A 20,534-nucleotide genomic window follows, 5' to 3' on the forward strand; every position below is an offset into this window, starting at 1 on the left:
TTTATATAAATAAGCAAAGCTCCATCTATGGGTGGTGGTATATAACGCTATGTGCTACTTGCCCCTAGCGCCATCTATCGCCCGCGACTAGTGTATATCGATAGACATCCAACAACCCTGTTTCCTCAACATTCTGACCCACAGCCGCCGATAAAAGCTATCGGTATCTGGCCATCACTAAAATTTCACGAAAATTTCATGCGCCAAAAACGTAAACTAAAGGAGTATCTTTGGAGATAAGTGAATGCGGAAGATGACCAGCTGCCCAATAAACTGCGCTGCCAGCAACTGAGACCGGCGCCAACACATTTCGAGAACCGCTGCAGTGCATCCTGCGCGCAGGCGGCTGGAAAAACGCAATTTCCACCTTGTGGGTGGTACAGCAGCGCAGGAAGAAGAAGAGCGGCAACGCTGCGCTCCCAATTGATAAACAAAAGGATCGCAAGGAGCGGAAAAAAGGCTTTAAATCGGACACCTGGACAAGATGCCAGGCAGGCGATAGTGGGAGCGATCCATACACTTGGTCCAGCAACACACAAATCTGCAGATTAAGATGCAGGTAAGCGGGCAGAGCCCAAACAAAACACCCAAAGTGCCAGCCAGTTGAGCTAATTAAGCGTAGTTAGTTAGTGGGAATTATTTCATAATAACTCATTCTTATCATTCAAATCAGTGTGTTTTGAAGCAAACAAGTGGTTGAAGTGAGACCCTAGTTTCTACATGTATGTAACGCACTGCACTCTACTCCAAAACTACAACTTTAGGATCCCTCGTCATTTTCACTTGGAAAGCAATGTGCTCCTGTCACTTTTTCACATTGTCACTTTGTCACTTTTACTGTCAATATACGAAATTCCTGACAGTTGCTTAGTTGCACATGATACAGCACAAAAGTCGCCTCATCTAAGTGTAGAAATTCAGAGAGAAAGCATATTTAGAACATTGTTCCCTTCAACGATCAAGTTTAAAGCATTCAAAATGTACCAAACCAATTCGCGACTCGCTATGCTCTCATATAAGAGAAGCCAGAAGAAAAAGGAGCAGACGAAGCAGGTATAGGTGGTAGTCATTCTAGTCAGCACATATCTGTAGCCCAAGCTGATCCGCCTCTGTTTGCCAAGGTGAATATGCTCATCCAAATCTGGAACTCTTTGTCTTTCAGCAAATGGACGATCCGCCATCGCTGCCCGTGGGCACGGAGGTAAGTGCCAAGTACAAGGGCGCCTTCTGCGAGGCGAAGGTCAGCAAGGTGGTGCGCAATATCAAGGTGAAGGTGGCCTACAAGCAGGGCCTAGGATCCGGCATTGTTCCCGATGATGCCATCAAAGCGCCAACTGGTCAGTTGCGCGTCGGTGCGGTCGTGGAAGTGCGGCATCCGGATCGCAAGGAACTCGTGGAGGCAACCATCACTAAGATCCAGGATATATCGCAGTACACGGTGGTCTTCGACGATGGCGACATCACCACTCTCAGGCGAACGGCTCTGTGCCTCAAGAGTGGGAGGCATTTTAACGAGAGCGAGACGCTGGACCAGCTGCCACTTACCCATCCGGAACACTTTGGCAATCCCGTGGTGGGTGGACGAAGGGGCAGACGGCGCGGCCACCTGAACGAGGACAGTTCCGAGGACGACGACGAAAGCGATGCCAAGGAGGTGGTAAACGAGAAGGAGGAGAACATCGGCAAGGTGGTGTGCGTGGAGACGGAGTCCAAGAAGAAGGACAAGGAGAAATGGTTCCCCGCTCTGGTGGTGGCACCCACCGCACAGGCCACCGTCCGCATCCGAGTGAAAGACGAATACCTGGTGCGCTCGTTCAAGGACGGACGCTATTACACGGTGCCCAAGAAGGAGGCCACCGAGTTTACCCGCGAAGTGGCGAGCAAGCAGGATGTGCCTGCTGTGCATGCGGCCCTCGAGTTTCTGGACAGCAGTGTTCTGCCTGCCCACTGGGACAGGGACTCGCTGTTCGGCCTCACGAACATCTCCAGCGATGACGAGGGCGAGATTGACTCGGACTCCTCCGACGATGAGCCGCACGAGGAGAAGGATCGCTTCGTGGCCCAGCTGTACAAGTATATGGATGACCGGGGCACACCGCTGAACAAGGTGCCCTCGATCCTAAGCCGCGATGTGGATCTGTACCGCCTCTTTCGTGCAGTGCAGAAGCGAGGTGGCTACAACCGCGTCACCTCGCAGAATCAGTGGAAGCTCATTGCCATGCGCCTGGGCTTCACGCCCTGCACGGTGAGTGTGATGAATCTGGTGAAGCAGGCGTACAAGAAGTTCCTGCAACCGTACGGTGACTTCCATCGAAAGCTGGGCTGCTCCATGCTGATGACCTCGCGCAACTCCAACCGCAGCAAGGGTAGAAGCCTAGTGCGAGCCAATTCAGTGGCCTCGCCCAAGCCCATGGAGATCACGAAGACGGAGACGATCAGCAAACTGGCACAGCCCAATCAGACAAACGTGGTGGCCTCCACATCGAGCAGTGCAGCAGCAGCGGCAGCTTCTTCTACGCCGGCAAGAGCCGTGTCCACCGCCTCGCAGTCCGCAGCTGAGGAGTCGGGCAATACCAGCGAATCCAGCGTGGTGGTGGAGCCACCCAAGAAGCAAAGGAAGGGCTCAGCGGCCAGCAGTCAACAGGGCAAGGTCAAGAGTCTGGTGGAGAAGTACGAGGAAAAGTCCACTGCGGTTCAAGGCACATCGTCTGGATCAGTGGCCGGATCGGGAGCCAGCGGATCATCTACAGCCATGGCAACCACATCGGCAGCTGCTTCCACGCCGACCAACTCGTCATCAGCCGCCACAGGAGGCCCTGCTGCTATTGCGACCACGGGAATGAACAAGGATGCCGAATCGGATCTGCCGCTGGCCAAGATCAAGGCAGCGGCTGTGGCGGCCGCTTCCACCAGGCACAGCATGGAAAAGGAGACCAACATCAGTTCTGGCAGTAGCGCCTCCGCCTCCAGCAAGGCGAATTCCGCGGAGATGCAGCGCAGTCGGGATGCCTCACCATCGGGTAAGTGAAAACGAAGTAGAATTATGTTTCGGATGATTTCCAAAATCGTTCTTTTGTATTTTGTTCTGGACAGGATTTGTTCTTAGTGTCTATGTCTCCTCCCATCTGAGTATTGCAAGAAATCTCCCCTTCAGACAATCTTCACTTTGACTTTGTGATACGCGTTGGCCAAAACGCCACGCAGATTCCAGATGTGCTCGAATTTCTCCGGCTGCACATTGTACGCCGAGTCAACGGCCTTGGCCCAGATCTCCACATCACCGGCCTTCCTTTGGGCCTCGGTAACGGGCAGACGAGCGGTCCACAGGGACCAGCCGTAGTGTCTGCCATCGGGTATCTCCTCCTGCTCCAATTCGGCCACGTGCCAGCTTACACCCTCATCGTTGGTCAGGTCCACCCTCACGATTTTCCTGCCGCCGCCGCTCCACGCGTATCCCCTCACCGTGATGTGACCCTCGTCGTCGTCCACTTTCACCCTCGCTCCTGGCTGTGGTGTACAGATGGCCGAGGTGACCGGCATGGCCTGAATGGCATCCGACTTGCTGAAGTCCACCGTGTCCCAGTCGGTGCTAGGACTAAAGCCCTTGTAGTCGTTCTGCTGCCAGTGCGAGTCCGATTCCTTATCCGCCACCACGATTCGCGTTAGCCACTTAACGTTGCGGGCGCCCACTGTGCCGGGCACAATTGCGCGAATGGGGAAGCCGTGATCTCTGCTCAGCGGCTCATCGTTCATCTCGTAGGCCAGGATGACATCTCCCCGAGGATCCAGTGCCTTGGCGAGTGGTATTGAGGCACCATACGGATGGGAAGTGGGATCCAGGTCGGCACCCTCAAAGATCACATGCTTGCTCTCATCCGGCTGCACTCCTTGCTCCCTCAGAACGTCGCACAGTCGAGCACCGGACCACTTGGCATTGCCCACTGCACCAGCTCCCCACGAAAGTCCTAAAAAAGAAAACAGATGGAACTAAGGCAATCTTTAATAATATATCTAACCACCTAACTTACCCTTCACGGCCTTGACTTTCGTCATCTCGGAGCGTCGATTGCCACCGCACATGATGGCCGCCGTCACCGAGTGCTTGGGCAGAGCCTTGATCCCCTCGAGAGTGAGGGTCTTCTCTTTGGCACCACCCTCGATCTCCAGCTCGTAATCCTCCGGATTGATCACTGGCACTGGCAGGTGGTTGCGCACATAGAACAGATCGTTGGGTGTGTAAAACTGTTCGGCCAGCAAACCAATGGGTGGCTCAGCGTTGAAGGGTCTCTTGGAGGCTGGTTTGAGCAGGGCGTGGCGCTGCGGCTCCTGCGCCCACGGTGAGCCCAGGTCCTCTTCCGCATTGGTCACCACCTGACCCTCCAGATTGCCAATGCGAAAGCCCTCTAGCAGCTCCAGTACCTCCAGCGTATTGTGCTGCTGGTAGATGGCCCAAAAGGGATCGATGGCACTGCCGGCGGCCATCAGGATCTTATCGCCACCGGGATGATTATCGGCAAAGTCCGTGACATCGTATACGCCCAGGCCGTAGGTGACCCAAATGCGTTTCTCGGCGCAGTTGTGCTGCTCCACTTGCTCGGCCCTGTAGTTGGGCAGCTCCTTTCTGATGGTCACGTGCCACCGTCGAGCCGTTGCCTCCAGTTCCTCCTCGCTTGGCACCTTCTGCCCCTCGAGCAGCACACGGTTGTTCCTGTCGGTCAGCCAGTGATAGCCCAGGGTCAGGCCACCTGCCCAAAAGGCAGCATAGAGCAGTTGCTCCGATCTGCTGCCCGTTGAACTCCATTTGCTGTGCTGCTGCTCCTCCCTTTCTCCGTTGCTCCCGCGACTGGTGGTGGTGGTCTGCAGAAAACGCCGGTGATGCTGGTGATGCCTCCCGCGCACCAATCCCGACCAGCTGGGCCTGAGCAAGCGCATTGTTATGTAACTGACCACCGGTAAGTCGCTCGATTCGTTTCAAAATAAATCCAAACCAATCTTAAGCTCCCCCGCTCTGCTTCTTGCCGCTACGGTGAGTCCGCTTCACTGGTGATTTATGTGGCCTACTGGCGATATGTCTTGTGTTTGTCCAATGGCGTCATTGGCCCCAGCAGCCTCTGGCCCCCAATTGGCGTTGGTTTAATTGATAAGCAATCTTGGGAGCGCTAATTCGGCTGTTTACCGGCCGCTTCTTGACAACACAACAGACTGTATACAGCCCCCATGCGATATTTCCCGAAGTTGGCAACCCTGTTGGTTTTCTATACCCTAGCAGACTACTTACTTCACTACCATATAAATATTAATGTTTACTCTTGTTTAACAGAATATATATATATATATATATATATATATAATTATATATAAACTATAAATTATATAAAACTCAAGTTTTTATTAACAAACTATTACAATATCGTTAGCAAAATTTGGAACACATAATTATATCGATGTAGATAAAGGGTATGTGAGGTGCGACTATATTGTTTTTCCTTTTTTCAAACGCGCAAAGTACTAGCACGCACACCTGAAAGAATCGATTCCGGTATCGATACTTGAGCAAAAGTAGTCGGCCAAGAGTGAATAACTAAAATGAAAATTAATAGAGGAACTAAGCTCGTTAAAACACTCATATCTGCAGATGAAAAGCTCTGACAAAAGCACTTGTTGCTTTGTTTGTTTTTATGGGTATGATAATTTGATAAGACTTTGTTTTATCTCCCTTCTCCCTCTAATTCGAGGTGTTATGTTTATGAAGAAACAATATAAACGTGAAGAAAAACGTTTAAATAAGCAATATAAAGATATATTTTTTATAAGTACTTTTTGCCTAATAACAGCAAGTCTGTTTTGGTTTTTTGATGGCTCACTAAAATGGAAATACTAATTAAATCATTAATTTACCAGCCCTCTCTTTCTAACTTGGCGAGCTTTTTGAAACGCTTTTTAATCAAAAATAATTGCGTGTATTTCGTGGATATATCTGTAGTAATACAAGCACGATTATGCTTTCATTTTGATAAGTTATTCATTGTCTTCTAAGGCATATTTCCCTGGCAGTTTCCCTCTCTTTCGCACCAAGATGTCTCAGAAATGTTTATAAATAAAATGCGAAAATGCGCGAGGGCGTGTGTAAATAAATATTAATTATTTTGCTGTTTATTTCCTTGCATTAAATACTTTGTTTTGTTAGACTAAACAATTAAGTACTTGAATGATAAAGATATTAATGCTGTAAAAGTAGTTAAGCAAATGTTTATTTATGTTTATCTATGAAAATGCTTAAAACCAGCAAATAAGAAGTAACAATAATTAATTTATTACCAGAACAAGTTAGGAAAGAAGGCATTTTATTAATTCATAAAAAAACTGGAAGTTCTTTATTAAAGATGCCTTCTTCTTCTTCCAGTCGCTGCACCACCCTCGGCTGGCACAAGCACATCCGGAGGAGCAGCTGCCCCCGCCCAGTCAACGTCCACCAAGAAGGAGAAGCACCAGCGGAGCAAGCAGGCGGACAAGGAGAAAGACAAGGACAAGGAAAAGGAGGAGAAGCAGGCCAGCAGCGGCAAGCGAAAGAAGGAGAAGATTAGCGTGGAGAAGATCGACACCGGTGACTTTGTGGTGGGCATCGGTGACAAGCTAAAGGTGAACTACCACGAGAAGAAGTCGCCCAGCTCGCATGGCAGCACTTACGAGGCCAAGGTCATCGAGATCAGTGTCCAGCGCGGAGTGCCGATGTACCTGGTCCACTATACAGGCTGGAACAATCGCTACGATGAGTGGGTGCCACGCGAACGGATTGCCGAGAACCTGACCAAGGGATCCAAGCAGAAAACTCGCACCATTAGCACCAGCAGTGCCAACAGCGGCAGTGGAGGCGGCGGCGGTGGTGGTGGTGGAGGAGGAAGTGGAGGTTCCTTTTCGGGGCAGGGCTCACAGCCGCCAGGAGTGTCCGATAAGCATCAGCCAGGCAAGGATGGCTGCTCCAAAATGCCACCCTCATCGGGAAATTCGACTGGACCCGGAGCTCCATCGCAGTCGGGAGCTCTGGGAGGCGCAAGCTCCACACCCTCGCTGCTCTCTACCGTGGTCAAGACTCCGACTACGGGAGGAGCCAAGCGCGGACGGGGACGCAGCGACTCCATGCCACCGCGTTCCACCACACCCTCATCGGTGGTGACCCACTCTGGTCGCACCAAATCCCCGGCTGCTTCACAGCCGCAACTCCAGCAACAGATGAAGAAGCGCCCGACGCGTGTCGGCCCCGGCACCACCACTCCACGTCGCGTCTCCGATGCTTCAATGGCCTCCGAATCCGATTCAGATTCCGATGAGCCGGTGCGGCGTCCAAAGAGGCAGAGTACTAAGGACAAACCACAAGCGAGCAAAGCGCCGCCGCCAGGAAAGGGACGCGTTGCGAGTAGGGCCTCCTCCACGGCACCCGCTGCCCATCCCAGCGATGATTCCGAGGATGATGAGGAGGAAGAGGAACCATCGGCGACCAGACCAGCTCCGTCCAAGCAGCAGCAACAGCAGGCTGCCTCTTTGCGTGGATCCCGGGCTGGCGGCAATCGTGCCATGAGTAGTGGCGCCGCTTCCGCCAAGGGGCGGGACTATGATCTCAGCGAGATTAGGTCGGAGCTCAAGGGATTCCAGCCGAAGCTCCTGACAAACGCCACGACCAACGAGGAGCGCAAGGATCTTGCAAAGAAGGAGCCATCCGATGAGCCAGCGCTGCAGGACATCAAAAAGGAGCCCAAACTGGAGTCGTCAGCCAAGAGCAGCTCCACGGAACTGTCCTCGGAAACGGAATCTTATGCGGACGAAGACTCGCAGTCCTCCGACTACCGCAAACAACCGAAGGGATCTGCAGCAGGCAAAAAGGAACCCACAGCCACTCCCTCCAAATTGCATCATGAACCAGTGTCCAAAAGAGAACTGGCCGTCAAAGAAGAGCCTCTGAAAATCGAACCCAAAACGGAGCCCAAGGAGGAGGAATCGAAGAGCAAACCCTTCTTGTCGGCTGCAGACATCAAACCCACCGCCCTGATAGCGCCAGCTAGATTCGGTAATACCTCAGCTCCACAAGCAGCCAGCTCATCCGGACCGGGCTCCACTACGGCCAAATACACATCGGTGATCGTGGAGAAGCCCCTTACAATTGGCGGCAAGAAGTCAGTGGAGCAGCATGTGCCCAAGAAGGCAGAGCTTCTCAAGAAGCAATCCGGCGGCACAGGCGGAACGGCTGCCAGCTCTTCCCTGACCAGTCAGGAGTCTAAGAAGTTTGCAGAGCCTGTGGCAAGCTTGAAAGTGGAAATGCCGGCAGCTTGCTCGCCCTCGTCGTCCTCCTCCTCATCCAGTTCCTTCTGTTCGACAGGATCCGCGGTGAGTTCGAGTTCTGCCACTCGTTCGCTGCCGGATATGAGCAAACTGGAGATCAGCAGTGGCACTGTCCCAGGATCGACGCCGGGAGCAGCGGCTTCGCAGTCAGCCAATGCCACACAAGTCAGCTCGTCCGGTGCGGCCAAGGAGTCGAAGTACAGCAGCAGTGGAGGAGCTGCTGCAGGTTCGGGAATAAGCATGCGGAAGCTACTATCCTCGGATGTCTATGAGTTCAAGGACACGGAGCCCTTTGAGTTCGAAAAGCGCATCTCTCCGATGGCCTCTGTGGGCGGAACTGTGGCTGCCGGAGTCACTGCACCCGGACCAATGGCGACTGCAGGAGCTGCTTCGGTGATCACGACAGTGATGCCAACACCAGGAGCCTCCGGATCAGGTGGGCCAGCAAATGCACCCGCTTCAGCGCCAGGGGTGGTCGGATCGGCGGCCAGGAAGCAAGCTCTCAAGGCCAGCGCCATTCAGCACATCCTGGAGCACCAAAGTCCCACCGCTGGTCGCGAGCGTGGCTACGGTGGTATGACATCATCATTGAGCCTACTAACAGCGCCCAAGCTTAAAAAGAGGGGCTCTCCACTGAAGGAGCCAGCCTTTTGCATGGAGAAGTCGAAGATCTTAAAGTTGGATAAGGATCAAGTCCAGCAGCCGGTGGATCAGAAAGCTCAGCAGTTAACCGCACCCACCTTAGGGCCAGTAGAATCATACACAGCTGGCATACCGGAGCCCATGTCGCCCTTGAGTACGCCAACTACCTCGGGTGGCCATGTCCAGGTGTCAGCCTCTTCGACTTACAGCCAACTGACTCCGCATCATGCCACACCCTTCGATGCCTTGAGGAAGTCCCCCAGTTTTAATCTGAACATCACCGCCTTGAACGAGGAACTGGCACAGACTGTGCAAGAGACCACTCGAGCGCTAACGGATGCACTGCAGCCCCCAACTACGCCTGGTCCGCCGCCCACGTCGGCAAGTGGATCCACTCCAACTGCAGTGACACCAGTGATCACCCAAACGCCCACAGCTGCGTCAGCTGCCTTGAGTTGTCCCAGCACACCACCCACGGCAGCGAACCCAGTGTTGGCCTCGCCCAAGCTGAGCACACCACCGCAGGCCATCAATGCCAGCAAGCAGCCGCCAGCTCCCCACATTGTGGGCAGCCCCTTCATCGAAACGAGGAACGTGTTCGAGCTGAGTACATCCAACGAGGGCAGTGGCTACAGTTCGGGCGAGTCCAAGGACAACAAGTTTGAGAAACTGGAGAACGTGAAAATCCTGCTCGCCGGAGCAGTGGGGCCCTTCGACCTGGATGCCGGCAGCTATGAGCAGAAGACCAGCTCCATAGCGGACAAGGTGCTGAAGGCCATCAGTCAGAAAAAGGAGGAGGTGGAGAACAACAAGAGCAAGCCACCGGTGGAATCCGCATCCACCGCCGCTGCCACCGCCACCAAGACACCAGGGCGTGACGAGATGGTGCCAAGTCCGACGGTCAAACTGGAACTGTGCAGCAGTGCCATCAAGCTCGACACCCTGAAGCTGTTGAGCGAACCACTCAAGATACAAACGGGTCCACTTTTGGGCGAGCTCTATAGACCCGGACCGGCAACTAGCAGTCCGGAAACCAAATCCATTCTGGAGTCATCGCTGCCGGCAAAGAACAGCGAGTTAAGCGAGACGATTCAGAAACTGGAGTGTGCCATCCAGCAGCGAAAGACGCCGGTCGGTGGAGCACTCTCGCTGGCCAGCTCTACGGCAGGCACTCCACCCACAGCCCATACTCCGAACTCGACGGCCACTGCCGGAGCAGGATTCTCAGACGAATCAATGGACAGCACCGACTCCGAGCAGCGTCTGGTCATCGAGGATGTGATAGCGGAAGAGCACACAACGACCACAACAACTGGCGAGCAAAAGAGTCCGGGATCCCAACAAGAGGAGGGTCAAACCATCACGGCCACTATGGCGACGGCAGTTACCGCCGAAACGGAAGGCACCAGCAGCAGCACAAACACGCCACCGGTTCCTGCGCCCGTTAAATTGGAACTGGGTGCCAAGGCTATGCCAGGAATTCAGGCACCCATTCCGCTGAAGCCCGCAGAGGGTAGCTCCTTTGCTGGAAAACTCTCCGGAGTAGCTCAACCCCCACCGCTGGCCAAGCTCCAGCAACAGGAGGAGATGGGTCAGTCGCACGGCCAGTCGAAGAGTATCAGCTCCTTTGGCATTCCCATTGTGCTCCCCGAGATTCCCGCCTCTGTAGTGGTGGCCACGCCAGCCCTCATGGTGGCCTCCGCCGCCACAGTGATGCGTCACAGTCCTGGCTCCACGTCGAACTCGCCCGCACCCGTCCTGATCTCTCCCAAAACTTTCCTGACCGCACCGAAAGTGGGCGAAGTTGGTGGACTGCTGCTGAAGGCCTATACAGGAGTGGGCGGAGCAGTGGTGGCAGGAGGAGCAGTACCAGCCGGAAGCGTGATTGCAGCAGCCGGCGGTGGAACACCCACTGTCATCTCCAATTTCTCCCAACAGCAGCAGCAGCAGCAGCAGGCTAGTGTGTCTCAAGCGGCACCGGAGATGGCCGCCAATTACGTTATAGACGCGGAGATGGCCGATGCGCCCAACAGCAGTGCCCCACTGGTAGCACGGCCATTTGTGATGCACGCCGTGGGCAAGGAACTGTTCAATGTGGTCGCACCCGCTGCTAGCTCGCCCCTGATCAGCGATCCGCACAACGAGTCCATTAATTTGCTGTGTGAGGAAACCATACCGGGCAGTCCGGCGCCCATTCACGGTGGCACCGATCAGTTACCCCTCGCCGTGAACTCGGCGCTAGCCATCGTGGGCATTACGCCCCTGCCGCCAGATACGCCGCCACCCGTGCCAGTTGCTGCCATCCAGCAACAGCAGCATCAACTGCAAAGCGGTCAGCAGCAGCAGGTGGCCAAGGCGGGCGAGGTCAATCCCTCGGCGCCCAACAGTTCGCCGGACTCGGCCAGCCAGGATGAGAGTGGCGAGGAGACGAAGAAGAATGCCGAGCTCGAGCACGAGGACTCCACCGGACTGGGTGCGCTGAACAAGCGCAAGCGCACCCGCAAACCTCTACCGATGAACGCCCAGACGGCGGCAGCTGTGGCTGCCCAGCTCCAATCCCTGGGCAAGCGGCGACGCCAGGTGTCCGGAATGCGCAATCAGAAAACCGCAACCGCCACCGGTAAGTTACGGCTAACTTTGCTAACTATTTCTCAATCAAATAGATCAATCCTAATAATGGCGCTTGCTCTCACTTTCAGCGGGCTCCGATACCGACGACAACTCTGATAACATAGCGCCGAACGCAGGACAACAGCAGCAGCAGCGACAGAGCGCCCGCCAACAGATGATGCCCCAGGGCAACGCGCAACACCAACTGCTGCAACAGCAGCAGACGCAACTGCAGCAGGGAATCCAGTCGACGAACTCTTCGGGCGTGCGTCCATGTCCGTACAATTTCCTCGTTGAGCTGGGTAAGTGCAAAGTGAATTTTCTGCTCCGCTTGGTTTTGGTTTTAACACTCCGCTTTCCCCACCAGACCCAGCGCTCAGCTCCGACGAGTGCATCACGATCCTGCGCAAACAGATCCAGGATCTGCGCAAGGCCTACAACACCATCAAGGGTGAACTGGCTGTCATCGATCGCCGGCGCAAGAAGCTGCGTCGCCGTGAGCGCGAGAAGAAGCAGCAGCAGATGCACAGCCAACAGCAGGGCAAGATCTGTGCCTAGCTCGGCTGGCATCCACATCAGCGTGCGTTGAGCAGCGATTCTCTTATTTAATCTTGTGCAAATACAAAACGACTTTACACCGACACTGGAGAACCTATTGCAGATTGTTGATAAACGGATGATATGATATGATTATTATGAATAGAAATTGTATATCTATGGATTTTTTTCCAACTCTAGTTTTAGCCACAAGACCTAAGGATTAAGCACAAAACTATCTATATAAATATACATTTCTTAAGATGTATGTATTCGTAAGCAACAAAATGGCATTTTTTTTTACCTCACTATTGTGTTTTAGTGTATGGAAAGTTTTAATTCAATCATATTTCATTTGTATCAAAATTCGGGCTTACACATTGAAATGAAGGTGGGAGGCTTAGGAAACGGAGTATCCTCCTTCGAGCAGGATGTGGTGGCCATTCACGAAGCTGGACTTGCTGCTCAGCAGATAGCCGGTGGCGTCCACAACCTCCTGCACCTCGCAGAACCGATTCAGCGGTATGTGGGCCAACAGCGGTCCACTCTTGGCGGGATCCGACCAGTTGTCGGCGCCCATCTTGGTCAGCACCACGGTGGGATTGACGGAATTGACGCGAATCTTGCGCGGACCCAGCTCCAAGGCCAGCGACTTGGTCAGCGAATCGAGGGCCGCCTTGGTGGCACTATAGGCCGTGTGGCCGCCAAAGGATCGGGACGACGCTATCGAGGACACGTTGACAATGGAGGCTCCATCTTTCAGGCGGGGCAGCAGGGATTGCGTGACATTGAACACCGCCTTGATGTTCACATCGAAGTGGCTGTAAGGAAATTGAAATCATATATCAAGTTAGAATTGGATCCCAATGATTTTTCGAAAACTAATTAAGGATAGAGCCCATAATTCAGAAATATTTCAGATGATACACATAATGATAACTGGTTTAATGCTAAAATGAACACTGAAGGTCAATTATAGTGGGTTTTCAGTTGCCCTTTCTTATAATCTGATCATGATAATCGTTATCACAGTTTAACGATTCGGTGATCGTGATCTTTCAAAAAACAACGGACCTAATTTTTGATAGGAATATGAGCCACATAATTTTTAATTTGGATGATTTTTAATTAACTTACTGAGAAATATATATAAATACACTTCGTATGAAGTCGTAGTAAAAATTAAACTACTGTTTATCCAAATGTTCTTGTTTATTTATTTTATTTTTATTTTTAGTGAAGAAAGCTGAAAACGTGTACCGGCAATAAAAAAAAGTTATAAACATACGATAAGATTAATTAAATTGTTGTGTGTTCTAGGGATATTAACTAAACGCTTTTCTATTAATTTATTATTTAAAAATCTCAGGTAAAAGTACATTCCTTTGATAAATATGGATGTTTAAACAAAACACTTTTGCTAATCCCGAATCTAGGCTTACTAGCAAAGCTCCTAGCTGACAATAGGATAACCAAACACTTACGTATCGAAATCCTGTTCGCTGAGCTCCTCGAAAGGCTTTATGATGGCCACGCCGGCGTTGTTGACCAGCCCGTCCAGTAGAGGCACCTTCGCCAGTCCCTCGCGCACCGCCTGCCAGCCGCTGAGATCCAACTGGAGCGGCTGGATGTGCACCGGATCGAAGGCCACCAGCTCCTGGAGCTGCTCCGGCTTCCGGGCCACCGCGATGACGGTGGCTCCCGCAGAGGCCAGCTGCTTGACCAACGCCTGTCCGATTCCGGCCCCGGCTCCGGTCACCAAGATCACCTTGCCCGCGAGATCTGCCCACATGATGAAAGCTGCTAGGTCTTGGAAAGTTCCGTTCCGAGTGCAAGTGGATCGCTGGGAGAACTGAATTGGAAATACTCTTTACACCTTATCGGTGCCACTAATCGCCGGCCAGTCCAGAGCTTTCTTCGGAGATTCCGAAGCCGTGGAGCTTTGGCTCTCTTCGGTAGGGCGTTTAAGGTCGTTTTCCGATCGCAGATCGATCTGCAACGGATCTCCTCCAGGGGGTGACAGTGGGGTGGCTCCCCAAGCTGATAAACTCGCGTTTATAAATAGAGCCAACGATAAGGCCAAGAGTCCGGATTCATCAACGACCCGGTGCTCCTTCAAGTCCAACCTGTTCCTCAATTAGTTAGAGCACCTATGGTCAATTTGCATCTAAGCTCCCGTATTTTCGAGCTCAATTAACTAAAAAGCTTGTACGCATAATTTAAATAATAAACATTTTACAATTGGAGCAAGCTTTGCACCAGGCACATTTAAATAAAAAATTTAATAAAGAATAGTTTTACGGCATTAAAATTATTCCCTTTTAGTTAATTAGTTAGTTTTCCTAAGTTTTCAAGAGATTATCTTAGCAAAAATGCTTAGATTTAGTTAAATTTAAGCAACCTGCTTTGTTGTAGATTTCAAATAATTATTTGATGACGCTGTTCCATTAAATAATATCCATTTAAAAAAAAAATAATGAATCAGACAATCTTATTAAGTAAATAAATGTTGTTGAACTGAGGCTATTGTTTGGCAATCCATTAATTTATACATAAAAGTTTAATCTTAAAATCGTATAATGTGAATCTTTGAATTTCGGCGGTGTAAACGTTTTGAAATATGTCAGTGGAAACAGTTATTACACGGCTGCGAGAGGGTCTATCGATTTGCATATTAATCGATAACTGCGTCCAGTGGAACAAGCAGTCAACAAAACAAAACTTTATTTTAGTTTAGGAATAAATGAATTGCTGACTAAATCAGCTGCAAGAAATGGCGCAAACGCAAGCACCAGGTAGGTTCCATGTCATTCCAATAAGCGCACATGCATTTCATGTCTGAAACAACCATTTAGCCGCCAAGCGCATGAAGCTGGAGAAGAAGCCGGCGAATCCCGTGGAAGAGGATGGTAACTATTAGTAATAAACATGTTTGCAGAGCATTAATCCACGCTTTCATCTATAGAGACGCCCTCTGTGTTCAATCCGAAGTACAGGGTGTGTCCCTACTTGGACACTATCAACCGGAATCTGCTGGATTTCGATTTCGAGAAGCTGTGCTCTATCTCGCTGACGAGGATCAATGTGTATGCGTGCCTGGTGTGCGGCAAGTACTTCCAGGGGCGTGGCACCAACACCCACGCCTACACGCACTCCGTGGGTGAGGCGCATCACGTGTTCCTCAATCTGCACACGCTGCGATTCTACTGCCTGCCCGATAACTACGAGATCATCGACTCCTCGCTGGACGACATCAAATACGTGCTGAATCCAACGTTCACGCGCCAGGAGATCAGCAAGTTGGATCAGTTGCAGCCGAAGCATTCGCGAACCGTAGACGGTGTTCTGTACTTACCCGGCGTCGTGGGTCTGAACAACATCAAAGCCAACGACTATTGCAATGTGGTGCTGCATGCACTCTCCCACGTCGGTCCACTCAGGGACTACTTTCTGCGGGAGCAAAGCTATGCGCATGTCAAGCGGCCGCCTGGGGATTCCATGTTCACGCTGGTCCAACGTTTCGGCGAGCTAATGCGTAAGATGTGGAATCCGCGGAACTTTAAGTCGCACGTATCGCCACACGAGATGCTCCAAGCTGTGGTGCTTTGGTCCAGCAAGCGTTTCCAGATCACGGAGCAAGGCGATCCCATTGACTTTCTGTCCTGGTTCCTCAATACCCTGCACCGCGCCCTCAAGGGCAACAAACAGCCGAATTCTTCTATACTCTACAAGATCTTTCTCGGCGAGATGAAGATCTATACGCGTAAGATACCTCCTGTCGAGTTGGATGACGCGGCCAAGGCGCAACTGTTGGCCACCGAAGAGTACAAGGACCAGGTGGAGCACACAAATTTCATCTACCTCACCTGCGATCTGCCGCCGCCGCCGCTGTTCACCGACGAGTTCCGCGAGAACATCATACCGCAGGTGAACTTATATCAGCTGCTGGGCAAGTTCAATGGCTCCGCCGAAAAGGAGTACAAGACCTACAAGGACAACTTTATGAAGCGCTTCGAGATCACCCGCCTGCCGCAGTTTATCATTCTGTACATCAAGCGATTCACCAAGAACACGTTCTTCCTGGAGAAGAATCCTACCATCGTGAACTTCCCCATCAAGTGAGTGTTCAAACGCGAGTTATTATTACTTTAATTGCAACTTGATTCCATTTTTGCAGGAACGTGGACTTTGGCGACATTCTGGGCATGCGGCAGCGCGACAAGGATGTCAAGGATACGAAGTACAATCTGGTGGCCAATATTGTGCACGACGGCGATCCCAAGAAGGGCACCTATCGTGCCCACATCCTGCACAAGGCCAACGGGCAGTGGTACGAGATGCAGGACCTGCATGTCACCGAGATCCTGCCGCAGATGATCACGCTCACCGAGTCCTACATTCAAATCTACGAGCGCTGTGCGGACTCCTCGTGATCCACCTGACTTTTAGTTACTCCTAGCTGTATTTCGGTTAACAAACTCCATGATCCAAAAGTAAAATATGCTGTAGTCGAGTATAGCGACTATGAGTGGCCCTTGAATAGGAGAAATGTAGACAAATGTGTTTCATTGTAGGATAAGCAAAGAGCTGATAAGGCGGGTTCAATTTTAAAATTCTTCGATCTTATACTCACTCAGACTTAAGACTCGGTGTATGTTTAAGCACTAAGCCTCAGCATCAGCATGAGCTGTGGCCCAAAACAGCCAAATTGCGCATGCGTTGTGCCCACTCCATTCACGTGCAAGTGGGTGGATTGGGGCCACGACCAGCGAAAATCGATGGCATCGCCAGTCTTTGGGTGACAGAGTGTTCGGAAGCATGTCGGAGCAGCCAGAGAACACCAGCTACGAGCAGGAGTGCCAACGGGCGGAGCTGCTAGGCCTCCAGCCGCCGGATCCCGAGGAATTCGAGCGCAAGCGGCAGGCGAGATTGGAGCACGAGTTGGCCGAGCAGGAGGCCGCCGAGGCGGTGGTATGTTCTCACCTCTAACCACACGAATCGCCACTTAATTTCGCTCCCCAGCTGTTGGAGCAACAAGACGAGAGCCTTGGCAATGTGGGTGGCAAGCTGGGCGAGCTCAATAGCATCCTGTCCAGCACGCAGCAGAAGCTGAATCGCTTCAAGCAAACTGCCTGTGGCAGTCTGACCAACATATTTGCACGGGGCAGCTCGGGCTCGGTGGATCTTTCGGCGGGCATTGGTAGATCGGGCTCAATCGCCAGCCAGGAGGAGCGTCCTCCTGTCCAGGAACAACCGGTGGCCAAGCCACCGCCGACGGCTGCCGAGGTTAGCGCCGCCAAGGCGGCCAAGCAGAAGCGCATGGACTCGCAGCTGGACAAGCTGGATGCGCTGATCAACCAGGCGGACAACGCTCAGATAGCCATGAGTGAGCAGACCCAGCAGATGCGTCGCCTGGCCAAGTGAAGTGCCCCCATCGAGCAGGTGATGATCCCTTGCTGATCCGCAAGGCCCGCATGAAAAACATTTGCTTGCTTTATGAAATGATTCCAACTTTATTTATCCTCACTCTTCAGGTGGATAACCGTCGCCTGATTCTGGGCAGCCTTCTGTCCTCTTCTTTGTTTGGATGAACACATGAGTTTCGCTTAAAACTAAACACAAGTTGAGATTACCCAAAGCGTCTTCAATCACATTTATCGAGTGTGTGCAGACAGTGCGTGTCATGACGACTGTCTGCAGTACCGTCTTTCAGTCCCGGCGCGCACTGCTCCTCCTCCTTACATTCATCCCGTTGACTTTATATATACATATAAATAGGTCTTTTATATAGTTTACATCAGAGTTTTCAAAAATATAGAACTTTTTTGCGGTTATTCGTTGACATGCGTAGTTAAAAACAAAATTACAAATGTTGGACAATAATGGTTTTCTTGAAATATTTGCGTAACTAAAACATAGTTTATACATTTTCTGTTAAATCTTGTTCCTGCAAGCCAATTGAAGCATATATACATAAAATATGTTTTTCGTAAACATTAATTTTTTTTTTTTTTTCGTTTTTATACATTTTGTTTGGTAAGTCACATTTTGGAAAACTTTTTGCTTTAGTTCTTTGGGAATATCTAAAAATTGAATATTTTCAATATTTCAATTTTACTTTGAAACTAATACACTAATCTCTATTACATTTCTTGTTAAGTTAGATAAATTAATAGGGAACGTCAAAGTTTAAACAAAAGCAAAAAACTGTTTTTCATAACATGTGCAGTGCGTTTCGCAGATGCAAGGCCAAGACTCTTACACGTCGCATTGGGCTTACAGTCACGGAAGGCACTGCCTTTGTGCTAGTACATACATATAAGGAAGCATTGTCCACCACTTAGGAGTCGTTTATCCAGCTAATACTTGTTGCAAAACGTTTGTTAAACTATATATAATATATATGAAGCGATCGAGTCAAGCAATAAAATCAAATCAAGTTTTTCTCCACAAAACAAAAAGTATTCTTTGGCGTTATCAATTCCGCGCGCTGTTAATTGTTTCTAAGCCTATATACAACAAACTATATACAAGCGAAGGATATGAGGACTTCAATCAAAGATATAGCAGAGTATTTTGGATGGAATTGATTATCAAGGGGTAACTTAAAGAAATCATCCCAAAATTAGTGTTTCTTGACAAGTTACTGGGCCAAGTCGGCTAGGATTGATTCTATCGCCTTTGTACAGCGTTTCTAATTTACAAGCTATGCTTGAATTTTGTTAAATTAGGTTGGGGCACTACTTGTCCTCCGGCGAAGCGGACGGGGAGGAGGTGGCCATTTTGACGCAAGAACGCGGTGGCGTGGGACTGCGCTTGAGAAGTGTCCGCTTGCCGAGCGAGTGGACCGCCGCATCCTCCGAAGCGGTGTCCGTATCCGAGTACTCGTCATCGCTCTCGCTGGCATGTCCTGCATCCGTCTCGTATGGATCTTCCTCATTGAGCTGCTTGCCGTTCAGCTGACTCATCTGTTCTGGAAACACATCCGAGGTGACGACCCCGCCGTCAGGTTGCTCCTCGTTCTCATAGAAGAAGTACGACAGCTGCAGCTGCTCCTCCGCGCAGTTCACGCGCCAGGCGTCCGGAATCAAGCTGCCGTTCGTCTCCAGCCGCTGCTGAAGCTCCAGAAACATGTTCGGTGATACATCCATCTGGGGCAGCGTCTGCTGCGCCTGCCACTTCTCCATCAGCGGCGGATTGGCTCCGAAAACGCCGTAGTACAGCTTGCATGCGCGATAGCAGCGCAGTCGATTTGAATCCGGACGAATGCGGCGCAGCACACGCAGCTGTGATTCCACCACGTGCAAAAACATGTATTGTTGCTTCCGGTTGGGCAACGAGGTGACCAGCACCGCACGACTGGTGGTCAAACAAAGCTGAGGCAGCGGTTGAGGCCACAGCGAGTACAGCAGACGCTTGACCAGCTGCGTCAGCGTGGAGCTCTGGAAGAAGTGGCGGTCGGGGGCAGTGGCCGCCGCTCCTGCGGGAAGCCAACGCACTGCATCTGCCCAGATGCGAGCGGCGGCGCCATTGAACATGGTCAGTCCCAAAAAACGCATGCAGCGCTTACAGTACAAGTGATCATCGCGATTGAGCATGCGCGAATTCGCTTCGTTAAAATTTATGACCACATAGTTGAGGCCATAGAAGAGATCCGTTTCGGCTGGCACCAAGCTAATTGGTTGGGTCTTGCCCGCTGGTCCATGATTGTGGCAAAAGAACTCACTGGGATCCACCAAAAAGCTAGGGAACTCCCTCAGCCTGCGATAGCTTTGGGCCGCCACCAATTCTGCACGGCAATCGCGACAGTTGATAGTGATGGCCTCGTTCTCCTGGCATGTGAGGAGCAGTGGCACCAAAGGCACCTCCACGGCGCTCCCATCCACGCTGGTGAGATCAATCTCGTTGTAGTTGAAGCGGAAACTAATGTTGCTGCCACCGGCCAAGAACGTGGACAGGCAGCCAATGTCCATACCGTACTGGTCATGCCGGATGAGCAGCAGCTCGTCGGAGTCCTCACTGTCGCTTTCGGAGCTGGAATCCGAGTCGATCGCTCGATTCTCAGGTTTCTCGCTGATGTAAACATTGTAGTCCCGGATGACGACGCGCGTCTCGTGGCTGTGCGAAACCTGTTGGTCGAATTGCAGGAAGGCCACGCCGCTGCGTAAGTTGGGGCGCAGCTCGATGCACAGCCCGGTGATGGGCATCTTGACCAGGTCCTGGGAAAGCTCGAGAAGATTGGAAGAACCAGGAACCAAATGGGCCTATCGGGACCTATCGTTTTTCGATATTAAGAGCGTTACTTGGCAGAAGTTATCGATTGTCAAGAAGCTATACCACGAAATGCAGTGTGACCGTCATTATGGTTCTAAAAAAATCGCACACGGAAAACCGATACTATTGACCGAATC

At 51.4% G+C, this 20,534-nt stretch overlaps 6 protein-coding genes across 8 annotated transcripts; 3 read left to right on the forward strand and 3 right to left on the reverse strand.

The window, feature by feature from the left end:
* Positions 1-169: 169 nt before the first annotated feature.
* On the forward strand, positions 170-12,406 carry LOC120457195 (mucin-19). 3 transcript variants are annotated; one of them, XM_039644548.2, is made up of 5 exons: positions 170-559; positions 1,163-3,020; positions 6,404-11,596; positions 11,676-11,888; positions 11,954-12,406. In XM_039644548.2, exons 1-5 carry the CDS (start codon positions 554-556, stop codon positions 12,142-12,144), a joined length of 7,461 nt encoding a protein of 2,486 aa, XP_039500482.1. In that variant the 5' UTR covers positions 170-553; the 3' UTR covers positions 12,145-12,406. The 3 variants fall into 3 exon arrangements, with proteins under 3 accessions (XP_039500482.1, XP_039500481.1, XP_039500483.1); XM_039644547.2 differs by lacking the exon at positions 170-559 and adding an exon at positions 935-1,053; XM_039644549.2 differs by lacking the exons at positions 170-559; positions 1,163-3,020 and adding an exon at positions 5,664-5,682.
* LOC120457196 (sulfite oxidase, mitochondrial) lies at positions 3,042-5,204 on the reverse strand. The gene is made up of 2 exons (XM_039644550.1): positions 4,029-5,204; positions 3,042-3,965 (listed from the first exon to the last, which is right to left on the reverse strand). Exons 1-2 carry the CDS (start codon positions 4,930-4,932, stop codon positions 3,151-3,153), a joined length of 1,719 nt encoding a protein of 572 aa, XP_039500484.1. The 5' UTR covers positions 4,933-5,204; the 3' UTR covers positions 3,042-3,150.
* Positions 12,407-12,439: 33 nt separating the features above from the next.
* LOC120457197 (L-xylulose reductase) lies at positions 12,440-13,986 on the reverse strand. Its single transcript, XM_039644551.2, has 2 exons — positions 13,608-13,986; positions 12,440-12,944 (listed from the first exon to the last, which is right to left on the reverse strand). The coding sequence occupies exons 1-2, from the start codon at positions 13,913-13,915 to the stop codon at positions 12,524-12,526; spliced, it is 729 nt and encodes a 242-aa protein (XP_039500485.1). The 5' UTR covers positions 13,916-13,986; the 3' UTR covers positions 12,440-12,523.
* Positions 13,987-14,785: 799 nt separating this feature from the next.
* Positions 14,786-16,676, forward strand: LOC120456740 (U4/U6.U5 tri-snRNP-associated protein 2). The gene is made up of 4 exons (XM_039643729.1): positions 14,786-14,918; positions 14,979-15,032; positions 15,089-16,241; positions 16,301-16,676. The coding sequence occupies exons 1-4, from the start codon at positions 14,897-14,899 to the stop codon at positions 16,554-16,556; spliced, it is 1,485 nt and encodes a 494-aa protein (XP_039499663.1). The 5' UTR covers positions 14,786-14,896; the 3' UTR covers positions 16,557-16,676.
* A 161-nt stretch (positions 16,677-16,837) lies between these two features.
* LOC120455702 lies at positions 16,838-17,849 on the forward strand. The gene is made up of 4 exons (XM_039642110.1): positions 16,838-16,867; positions 16,915-17,094; positions 17,146-17,565; positions 17,658-17,849. The coding sequence occupies exons 1-3, from the start codon at positions 16,838-16,840 to the stop codon at positions 17,545-17,547; spliced, it is 612 nt and encodes a 203-aa protein (XP_039498044.1). The 3' UTR covers positions 17,548-17,565; positions 17,658-17,849.
* A 146-nt stretch (positions 17,850-17,995) lies between these two features.
* LOC120457100 lies at positions 17,996-20,461 on the reverse strand. The gene has a single exon (XM_039644289.2). It carries the CDS (start codon positions 20,328-20,330, stop codon positions 18,864-18,866), a length of 1,467 nt encoding a protein of 488 aa, XP_039500223.1. The 5' UTR covers positions 20,331-20,461; the 3' UTR covers positions 17,996-18,863.
* Positions 20,462-20,534: the final 73 nt, after the last annotated feature.

Source organism: Drosophila santomea, chromosome X (genome assembly GCF_016746245.2).
Source record: "Drosophila santomea strain STO CAGO 1482 chromosome X, Prin_Dsan_1.1, whole genome shotgun sequence".
Taxonomy (NCBI): Eukaryota; Metazoa; Arthropoda; class Insecta; order Diptera; family Drosophilidae; genus Drosophila; species Drosophila santomea.

Bases quoted from the DNA above. Each gene is read 5' to 3' on its own strand.
- LOC120457195 (XM_039644547.2), top strand. From the start codon at position 979: ATGTACCAAACCAATTCGCGACTCGCTATGCTCTCATATAAGAGAAGC. The intron at 1,054-1,162 runs GTATAGGTGGTA...TTTGTCTTTCAG, and splicing joins AAAAGGAGCAGACGAAGCAG to CAAATGGACGATCCGCCATC. The intron at 11,889-11,953 runs GTAAGTGCAAAG...TTTCCCCACCAG, and splicing joins CAATTTCCTCGTTGAGCTGG to ACCCAGCGCTCAGCTCCGAC.
- LOC120457196 (XM_039644550.1), bottom strand. From the start codon at position 4,932: ATGCGCTTGCTCAGGCCCAGCTGGTCGGGATTGGTGCGCGGGAGGCAT. The intron at 3,966-4,028 runs GTAAGTTAGGTG...TTTCTTTTTTAG, and splicing joins GAAAGTCAAGGCCGTGAAGG to GACTTTCGTGGGGAGCTGGT.
- LOC120457197 (XM_039644551.2), bottom strand. From the start codon at position 13,915: ATGTGGGCAGATCTCGCGGGCAAGGTGATCTTGGTGACCGGAGCCGGG. The intron at 12,945-13,607 runs GTAAGTGTTTGG...ATTTCCTTACAG, and splicing joins AGCGAACAGGATTTCGATAC to CCACTTCGATGTGAACATCA.
- LOC120456740 (XM_039643729.1), top strand. From the start codon at position 14,897: ATGGCGCAAACGCAAGCACCAG. The intron at 14,919-14,978 runs GTAGGTTCCATG...ACAACCATTTAG, and splicing joins GGCGCAAACGCAAGCACCAG to CCGCCAAGCGCATGAAGCTG. The intron at 16,242-16,300 runs GTGAGTGTTCAA...CCATTTTTGCAG, and splicing joins ATCGTGAACTTCCCCATCAA to GAACGTGGACTTTGGCGACA.
- LOC120455702 (XM_039642110.1), top strand. From the start codon at position 16,838: ATGCGTTGTGCCCACTCCATTCACGTGCAA. The intron at 16,868-16,914 runs GTGGGTGGATTG...TGGCATCGCCAG, and splicing joins CCCACTCCATTCACGTGCAA to TCTTTGGGTGACAGAGTGTT. The intron at 17,095-17,145 runs GTATGTTCTCAC...TTCGCTCCCCAG, and splicing joins AGGAGGCCGCCGAGGCGGTG to CTGTTGGAGCAACAAGACGA.
- LOC120457100 (XM_039644289.2), bottom strand. From the start codon at position 20,330: ATGCCCATCACCGGGCTGTGCATCGAGCTGCGCCCCAACTTACGCAGC.